Source organism: Akebia trifoliata, chromosome 10 (genome assembly GCF_017979445.1).
Source record: "Akebia trifoliata isolate Shusen 1 chromosome 10, ASM1797944v1, whole genome shotgun sequence".
Lineage (NCBI taxonomy): Eukaryota > Viridiplantae > Streptophyta > Magnoliopsida > Ranunculales > Lardizabalaceae > Akebia > Akebia trifoliata.
In genome coordinates, this window is record NC_141384.1 from 7899984 (window position 1) to 7909490 (window position 9507).

The 9507-nt window shown below is 35.8% G+C and overlaps 1 protein-coding gene across 5 annotated transcripts; it reads left to right on the forward strand.

Moving 5' to 3' along the window:
• The first annotated feature begins 527 nt into the window (after positions 1 to 527).
• Positions 528 to 4180, forward strand: LOC147393047 (gamma-glutamylcyclotransferase 2-1-like). 5 transcript variants are annotated; one of them, XM_086456651.1, is made up of 10 exons: positions 528 to 675; positions 884 to 946; positions 2151 to 2272; positions 2384 to 2460; positions 2771 to 2827; positions 2955 to 3011; positions 3141 to 3181; positions 3306 to 3377; positions 3476 to 3555; positions 3642 to 4180. In XM_086456651.1, exons 3-10 carry the CDS (start codon positions 2164 to 2166, stop codon positions 3815 to 3817), a joined length of 669 nt encoding a protein of 222 aa, XP_086312777.1. In that variant the 5' UTR covers positions 528 to 675; positions 884 to 946; positions 2151 to 2163; the 3' UTR covers positions 3818 to 4180. The 5 variants fall into 5 exon arrangements, with proteins under 5 accessions (XP_086312777.1, XP_086312775.1, XP_086312778.1 ...); XM_086456649.1 differs by having other exon boundaries at positions 2154 to 2272; XM_086456652.1 differs by having other exon boundaries at positions 583 to 675; positions 881 to 946.
• Positions 4181 to 9507: the final 5327 nt, after the last annotated feature.

Sequence of the window (9507 nt, forward strand, 5' to 3'; positions counted from 1 at the left end):
ACAAGTTAAACGAGACGTATTGAACGAGATTTTCAAAATCTAGTCCGAGTTAACCGAGACAAATGAGTTAAAGCCTCAACCCTCTATTTTTTCACCCCTAAATCGAATTTTTTTTTTAAATTATATATTTTTTGAATTCATTTTTTAATAGTAATCATTTCTGAATTTTTTAGATTTTTTAAATGATTAAAAACCATTGTCTCAATGTCGAACGAGACAACTCGAATCAGACGAGATGTATTGTCTGAGTCAACTCAGTATCAGAGCTAAACGAGATGAGATACCGAGTTTAAAAACCATGATCAGATCGCTAAATCATGAACACGAGAAAAATATGGGGGTATTTAATTTGTTTTTATTATAGATAAGGGACTTTTAAATAAGTTCATTATTAGGTAAGGATGTATTTTTAATTTAAAATGAATATATGGATGTGTCCACTGCTATGCATCACATAACATATGGTATGTTGTGGAATAACATACATGAATACGTGGCACCTTCACGTCATTTACCCGTCGTTCGAGGAATCCTTCCTTCCCTATAAATATTGTACGTTTCGCACTCTCGCATACAACACACCAACAGAGATCCAGAGAGAGAGAGAGTCACAGAGGGGCGAAAACCCCTTTTTTACGAGCTTCTAGGGTTTGCAGAAAACCCAGATCTAAATAGGTTTTTTTCTCTCCTATTTCTCTCAATCGCCATTGTTTTATCTGAGAAAAATCTCTGAAATCGTCAGCTTTGAAGGTTTCAAATTCATATAAGAGATAGAGAGATCACGAGAGTTCTTCGAATCTCTGCTACTCGTTAGGGTTTCGAATTGCAGGTGATTCTTATTTTTTTGCGAATCTGATTTGGAAAGTTCTTCCCTTTTTAGCAGAGCTCGTAAAGAGGAATTATCGGCAAACGGCGCCTTAAATTTGTCGGTTTCTTCGAATCTGAGGTAAGAAGTCGGTTTCTGTTTTAGTTCTGTTGTTTTTTTATCCACATTTGTTTATTTTGGCATCAATTTCAGTGAACTTTTTATTTTCTCTTTGATTATCATATTGTTCTCTGATCTGCAAAATAGTTAATGATGTGTGCTATTATTGCTTTAGATTTCCTTAAGCTGCAGATCTAAATGTAAATAGAACCTGATCTGGTCGAATTAGGGGAAAATGTTAAGGGAAGTAATTGGGATACCTCCGTTAACCAATTGTTGGTCAGAGAGTTGACCGAATAGGGGGATTTCCAGTCACCCATCTAGCTAAGTTGCACTCTTTTGGTGTGACTAATACAGACCTGGGTTCAAAATCTGTCTTTTATTGCCCTCTCAGGGAATTTCTGGTTCAAAATCTTTCTTTTCCCCATTATTCTTTGGTAAGAGAAGTTGTCTGAATAGAGTTGTCTATCTCTCATAGTTCTTTTGACTGCCTATTGAAGTTGTCGTCTTTATGGGCTGCTTGAACCATATAGGCGTTTCTGGTTTTGTCCTTCTGTAACATTTGAAAAATGGGCCAGAGTCGTAATTTTTAATTAATTGTTGAATACCCCTGGACTTGTTCAATTTTATATCCATTTCCGTGTTTTCAAACAGCCTAAAGTTAGCTGTGGGCTGTTTTGACCCATAAGTGACCCCACACGGTTACTGAATACAATTTGAGTCGGGGAGTCACGTTTATCATTTTTTTTTTCTAGGCAAACAAGGGGTTAGTTAGTGGTCAGCATAAAAAGTGGATTCAACGGGTTTTCCAAAGCTAACTTACTCTGTTGATTGGGTCAATCAACAAGGGTTAGTCTTGGGCTCTTGGCTGCAGTCAACTCTCTTAATAGTGCAGGCTTTCTGGCCAAAGAAAATGTTGACTTAGGCTCGATGAGGGTTTAGGGTTGATCTAGGCAAACAAGAGGTTAGTGGTCATCGTGAAATTTGATTCAATGGGGATTTTCAAAACCTAGTTCGTGGGATGCCAACTTAGCTAAGTTGGCAGCTTCCAGTTTTATCATCTTGTTTTGCTCTATTTCATATGTTTGAAATGTGACAATAGGAGTTAGTGTAGATCGGATATTGTTTCTTCCCTGATCTCAATCTTGTTAAGAAACATCTTTTTGTCCCTTTAAACAAGGGAGAGTGTCTGTGCAACCTATACTGAATCTTTTATGTCTCTCAGCAGATATAAAACCATGGTACTATGGGTTTTTGGCTACGGTTCATTGATATGGAACCCAGGGTTTGAATATGACGAGAAACTGATCGGCTTCATTAAGGATTACAGGCGTGCTTTTGATGTTGGTATGTTATTGTATTACTATTGGACAATGTTAGATTTTACTTTCATCTTAGATTTACAGCTCCAGTGGTATTAAAGTTGACTGATGTGCAATTTTTTTTTTCCTGTTTCAGCATGCATTGATCACAGAGGTACCCACGAAAATCCAGCAAGAACTTGTTCTCTGGAGGCCAATGAAGGGGGAATTTGCGTAAGTAGAACCTGATCTTGATTTTGAACTCGTACCACATCTTCATTCCATCCTCACTTGTTAAATTAAACAATTGCTTAGGTTTTTCTACTTTGTTAACTTTTTCTATTAAGATGGATTGCATTTTTACGACCACAACTTAGAAGTTCATTTGTAGATAAACTTGGGGTATATTACCTATCCAAAAAAAATTAAGTTAGGGCATATTTATATATTGAATTGGCTCAATTGTTAAACTAAATAATCGCTTTGTGCTTTAAGGCACGTGTTTTGTATTATATTATTAACTTTGCCTAGAATCTATTGCCAGTGGGGTGCTGCATTCTGTGTTAGAGGAGGTCCTCAAAAGGAAAAGTTGGCAATGGAGGTATCTCCCCTTAGACAGATGTATTCTTTCAATAAATGCTTCTTGTATTCTAATGAATTCACATTGCTTTTAAATGTAAACTAATTTGCATTAGGGATTGAGTTTTTATTTTTTCTGTGTTCTGTAGTATTTGGAGAGAAGAGAGTGCGAATATGATCAGAAAACTCTTGTAGACTTTTATAAGGTAAGGTGGCATTCTTTGCTTTCTTTTATTTTCTGTGAAGTCTCGTGCTTGGAATATTATTAAATTATTTTTAATTTCTACTTATTTATTCATTTGTCCTTAATCCTTGGTGTGCTTTCTTCACTTCAGGAGGAAGATAATCTAAAGCCAGCTTTAACAGGAGTGTTGGTGTAAGTACCTTAATTCCTACATATTAAATTGGAATTATGTCATTTTGGTCAGAAACAACTCTGTTGATCACTTGTCTGTTAGACAAAATTTCGCGATGTTAATATTTTTATTGTTTGTTTGCAGATTTACATCCACTCCAGACAAAGTATCTAACAAGTACTACTTAGGGCCAGCACCCTTGGAGGAAATGGCAAGGTAAAGTAGAAAAAATAAAATATGTTATATTATTAGTACTCCTCTTTCCACTGTGCCTTTAGTTCTTCTTTTGTCTGATTTTTATTGCTTATTCACAGCCAAATCGCAACTGCTTTTGGGCCATGTGGAAACAATAGAGAGTACCTTTTCTTGTTAGAGAAAGCCATGTTTGATATTGGTAAGGTTATTTTCTTTTGTTTTCATTTGAATCTTCCATCGTTGGTTTCATGGAGCTTATACTTGATTTATAATCAATAAAAACAGGTCATGAGGACGATTCGGTGATAGAGCTTGCAAGTGAGGTGAGGAAAGTTCTTGGGCTGATGGAGATACCAAAGGAAAAGAAGTTGGGTGTTGCACACATTACCCTAAAAACCCATAGCTCGGTGCCTCCTCTACACCTACTGCCACTTCCTGAAGCCATAGCCATGGACTCCTAAAAGAAGAAAAAAAAACAAAAAACAAAAAACGAGAAATAGAAGTCGTCTCTAACATATTTTTCTTCCGCTATCTGTCTCTCATTGCTTGATCCCTTCTATCACACCTTTTAGTGTTAGGTGTAACAAGAATGTTTGGTGATCAGTTAAATTTCTAACCAGAGAAAGAAAGTTATAATAGAGCTAATGGTGGATTATAAAAACATAGTTCGTGGCACATCTCTGTTTTGTTGTATTTGTGGTTTCAGGCACTATAATTTCCCTTAATTCTGCAGTTTGTTTGTTCTTTAGTAGGATACTTAGATTTGAGCTGTAGTTGGTTTTCTTTCCACTCTTGGATTGAATCGAAATTCATTTCTTTTTTTATGTTGTTAGCCTCCATTTCAGTTTATCTTATATGGACTGCCTTGTGGCCAAATAATTACTGGGACCTCAGGAGTAGGGCTGTCAACCAATGCTTATTGGTTTAGATACAGCAACATCCGAACCTGAAATTTTTATGATATCCGAATTCAAATTCGATTGATGTTTTAAAACTCTATCCAAATTCGAATTCGATTATTCTCTCGGAAATTGGATAATATCTTATTAGAATTCAAATAATTTGTATATATATAAAAATATAATTTTTTCTTATCCAACTGACTTTTCATTATTAAAAAAAAAAAACTTATTATAATTACATAATAAAAAATAATATATATTATATTATTTATATAAAAAAAAAATTAATCAAATAAAATAATGTATAATTTTGAATCCGATATCCAAAATTTTTAGATAATATCTGATTTTTGAATTCAAATTAGAGTTAAATTTTTGACTATCCATCGACACCCTTACTCGTGTTCTAGGCATTAGATTTAAAAGAAAACAAAATAAATTAACCCAATTAAAAGGCTTTGAAAAGGGAGGATTTTAAATTCAAATCCAACTATAAAAGCAACTTATTATTTATTTCAAAGTTCTTAAGATTTTGCTCTCTATACCACACATACAATCATGTTCTTGGATAAATCATGTTCTTGGATACCACATGGAGGTGCAGTCATGGATTTTTTTTGGTGTGTGTGGTCAAAAAGAGGTTTTGAAACTATCTTCAACCTAAAGATTTTGTCTCTTTCAATCTTTAAACAATCTTTTAACTTAAGGTAGATCTATTTCCATGAAGCTTCAAACCTTAAGAACAAGATAGGGTTTTTTGGTATTTGGATCGGAAAATCAAGAATTTTCTACATGGGATTAAGGTAGGGAATGGGAATTCTTAAAAGTAAAAAAAACGACATGAAGTTAATCCGTTTGGTTTTGGTCTAATCGTATTTGGGTCATAATCATGTTGACATGTCTACTAATCCGTTTAATTATCATGTTATTAACAAGTGCCGATTCACGTATAATCCAACCCATATATAACCCATTTTGATCATGAAACTTAGGAAAAAGTATCTCGGGTTTGTTCAATTAGCAACAAGTTTGTAACTGATGAGAGTGAGCTAGTATTATTTTCAAATTTTCACATTTATAACTTTCTTAACTTATTATACGCATGTTTTCACACTTTTGTGGTGGGGTTTTACATTGTTTTTTGGATTTCTTGTTTATTTATTAGTTCTCTATGTGTTAAATATATTTTGGGTCAATTTATGATTTGGGTTATTGGATTTTGAAGTAATTCTAATGGAATATTTAGTGATAACTGATACCCATTTGCGTATTTTATGAATTGTTTGAGTTTTTCCAACAACATGGGTAGAGAGCTTGAGATTGCTTTGGTAGTTTTTTACAGTTTAAAATGCTGCTTGTTTTGAGAATGATTAAGCACTAAGGATTGAATAGGAGGAGCTATATATGTGCTGCAATATTCAGATAGAATTGAAAAGGTTCTCCCTGATCAGATCGCGTTGGTTGAGTAATCTCAAGGGAGTGGAGATCAAAGAATCTAGCAGGAAATGAGTTTCTTGATTGGTCTGTCAGAAAAGGAAGGTTTATGGCTGAGTAAGGTGTTAGTGTATTTAAGCCCTTTCTGGTAAAACTGTTTGGGAGAAACATGTTACGGACGGAAGGACCTTGGTTCTTCTTCAGGGATAGATTTAGAACCCATGTGCTGGTGATTCCTGACTCTTGAGGACAATGGCAGGAAGCGATGGAAGCTTTTTTAAGTCTTAGATTGAAGGTGTTGTTCGGTCCAAATGAGAAAATGCAAGAATCTGAATCGTTTGAGTGGCTAGATCTGAATCGTTATTGGATGTGACTAACAAGAAAGTTGTTATCTGCCTCAAGTCAGTGACAGTGGGTGGAGTGGTAGTGTGTTTATTTCGGTGGTTTGTAGATGGTAATGGGTTGGAAGCATCTTGGAAAACAGAGGGATCTTGGGTGAAACTTCTGGGCTCCTCCCTTCATGTGTTATCTCTCGTTGGCGATAATTGGTATCTCTTTGATCATTCCGAATAGGTATCTAGGTTTTTTTTTCTTTGGACAATGGTATTAGCCTTGCTAGTTAGGGAGAAGTCGCCAATCCCTATTATTAATTATGCTTGGAACTCGGAAATTTTTTTCGATGTGGGGTGTTCAGTAGGGATCATTCAGTTTAGCTCGACTTAGGAAGTGGAAGTTGTGAGATCGGTGGTAGAATTAAGGGATGTTCTTCTGGTAGAAGGATTATTGGAGGGCCATAGTCAGGGATCTCTAATGGTATTAGGCTTCTAGGAGGAAGTTTCAGATTGCTCATCTCTTTCAAGTTTTGAAGCAGAGGACCTAGATAGTTTGGTGGAGTTGGGAGTTGATCTAGAAGTCATCAAGAAGTTGAAGTTGAGAATCTCTACAGAGGTGGTTGCATTTTTCATGAATAATTCCAAGTTACTGCTGAAGTCATCTCTCGATAAAGGATCAAGGAGAAGAAAACTAGGTTTTAATGATGCTTAAGATTTTTTCTTGGAATGTTTGTGGTTTGAATGATAGGAGAAAGAGGGTGGTGGTAAAATCTATGATTCGTCATCTGAAGCCTGATATAGTCTCTTTGCAAGAATCTAAATTGGAATTGGTAGATGATAAGTTAGTGCGGGAGCTTTGGGGGTGCAAAGAGTTGGGTTGGTGCTTTGTTCCAATTTTTGGTACTTTGGGGGAAATTATTGTTTTATGGAACAAATCTAGCATTGTAGTCGAATACTCACTAATTGGAGTCGTCTCAGCTTCCATCTTCTTTGGCTTAGTGGATAGTGCTTTTAAGTGGGTGTTCTCAGGTATCTATGGTCCTAATAAAGAGTGGGAAAGATCTCAATTTTGGGAGGATCTTAGGGACGTTTATGCTTTCTTGTAAAAATTGTGGGGTTTAGGAAGGGATTTTAATGTCATCAGATTTTCCGTCAAAAAGTTCAGGGGTTCTAGAGTTTCTAACAAGATGAGAAGATTTGGGGAGTTTGTTCTAGCTTATGACTTAGTGGATTTACCGTTGTGTGGGAGACAATTTACTTGGTCTAATAATCAAAGTTCTTTAGTTATAAATAAGTTACATAGATTCTTGGGCTCGTCGACATGGGATGAACACTTTTTTTATATTAGACGAGAGTCGATGCCTAATCCAATTTCAGATCATTGCCCTATTCTTTGGCAAGTTGGTCTGGTTGTTCATCGCCCCTCTCCATTCAAATTCGAGAACATGTGGCTTTTGCATGCAATTTCAAAGAGCTTATTGATACTTGGTGGCCAAGACAACTTCCAAAAGATAGGCCGGGGATAATTTTCAGATTCAAGTTAAAATTTATTAAAGATGAATTGAAGGTGTGGAACAAAAAGGTTTTTGGAAGAGTGAAAGTTAAAAAGAAAGAGCTTCTGTTAGAGATTGAAGAGTTGGATAGGAGGGAGGCAAGGGACTTGTTATTCCCGAGGAGTAGGTTGATAAAGGACACTATTCAGGAAGAGTTCAATCAAAGAGAAAATATGGAAGAGATTTGTTGGAGATAAAAATAAAAAATCACGTGGCTTAAAGAATGAGATGGTAACACTAAGTTTTTTCATCCTATGGCCAACGCTTGTAGGAGATTTAAATTCATATCAAAGATAAAAATTGGGAAAAGATGGTTATAAGGGTAAGAGGTTGTAAGAAAGGAGGTGGTAGAATTTTACACAGATTTGTATTTGGAGAGACATCAAGTTAAGCCAAAGTTCGATGGATTACATTTGATTGCATTTTTTATGCACAACGAATCCGTTTGGAAAAATTGTTTGAAGAGGAAGAACTTTTGGCATCCTTATCTAGTTTATGCTCGGATAAGGAACTTGGGTTGGGTGGTTACAACATGGGTTTCTTCAAGTTTTGTTGGGACATGATAAAATTGGATTTGATGGTGATGGTGAAAGATTTTTATGATTGTGGTATTATGAATCGGGGGTTGAATTGCACTTTCGTTGCTTTGGTTCCAAAGAAATTAGGGATGGAAGAGAGAGTTGATCTTAGATCAATTAGTTTGGTGAGTGCCACGTACAAGGTCATTTTGCAAAATGCTCGCCTTAAGAATTAAAGAAGTTATGGGCGGTCTCATCGATTTAAGCCAAGATTCCTTTGTGAGTGGTAGACAAATCTTAGATGGGATTCTAGTCACTAATGAATGTCTTGACTCGAGGATAAAATCTAGATCTCCAGGTGTTGTTTGCAAAGTAGATTTGGAGAAAGCCTATGATCACGTCAGTTGGAGTTGCTTGAAGTACATTTTATGACGTATGGGGTTCGGGTTCAAGTGGATCAATTGGGTAATGTTGTGCCTCTCCTTCCTATTCTATACTCGTTAATGGTTCTCCAGAGGGTTTTTTCAAAAGTTCTAGGGGGCTTCGCCAAGGAGGTCTCTTTCCCTTTTTTTATTCTTGGTGGTTGTAGAAGCCTTGGGAAGGATGATCGGACGAGTAGTAGAGAACGGGGACTTCGGTGGTTTTTGCCCAAGCATTGGGGGTCCGTTAGTAACTTAGTTATATATATATATATATATATAAAGAAAGTCAAACATTGTGCCAAAACATTTTGCAAAATAAAGGATAGAAGTTTCGGAATGAGCTAATTTTTTGTTAGGATGATCTCTATTGTGAAGATATCATCCTCACCAAAACTTAGCTCATTCTGAAACTTCTAACCCTACTTTACAAGTTGAAGAATCATGGATCGTTTGATTTTTATAAACCACGTTTGATGGGGATAGAAGTTTTAGAATGGGATGATCTCTTCACCATAAAGATCATCCACACAAAAAAATCAGCACATTCTGAAACTTCTAACCCCTATTTTAAAAAGTATTTGGCTCTCTTTAGGGCCTTCGAACGCCACCCAAGAGAGCCAAACATTTTTTCAATGTATGGGTTAAAAGGTTTCAGAATGAGCTGATTTTTTGTGAGGATAATCTCTAGTTTACAAATTGAAGAATCGCAGACCATCCACTTTTTATAAACCACTTTGATGGTGTTAGAAATTTCAAAATGGGATAATTTTTTGTAAGGATGATCTCCTTATCATAGAGATCATTCTTATAAAAATCAGCCTATCATGAAAGTTCTAACCCATACCTTGAAAAAATGTTTGGCACAATGTTTGGCTCTCTTTAGGGCCTTTGAACGCCATCCTATATATAAAATAGAGTTCCCTTACGACACAGACATCCTTTTTAGTGTTAAGGGGGTAAAAATAGTATAAATATGAGATTTTTGAGTCC

Excerpts from the sequence above, each read along its gene's own strand:
- LOC147393047 (XM_086456651.1), top strand. The coding sequence starts at position 2,164 with ATGGTACTATGGGTTTTTGGCTACGGTTCATTGATATGGAACCCAGGG. Across the intron at positions 2,461-2,770 it reads CCAATGAAGGGGGAATTTGC|TGGGGTGCTGCATTCTGTGT; the intron begins GTAAGTAGAACC and ends ATCTATTGCCAG. Across the intron at positions 2,828-2,954 it reads AGGAAAAGTTGGCAATGGAG|TATTTGGAGAGAAGAGAGTG; the intron begins GTATCTCCCCTT and ends TGTGTTCTGTAG.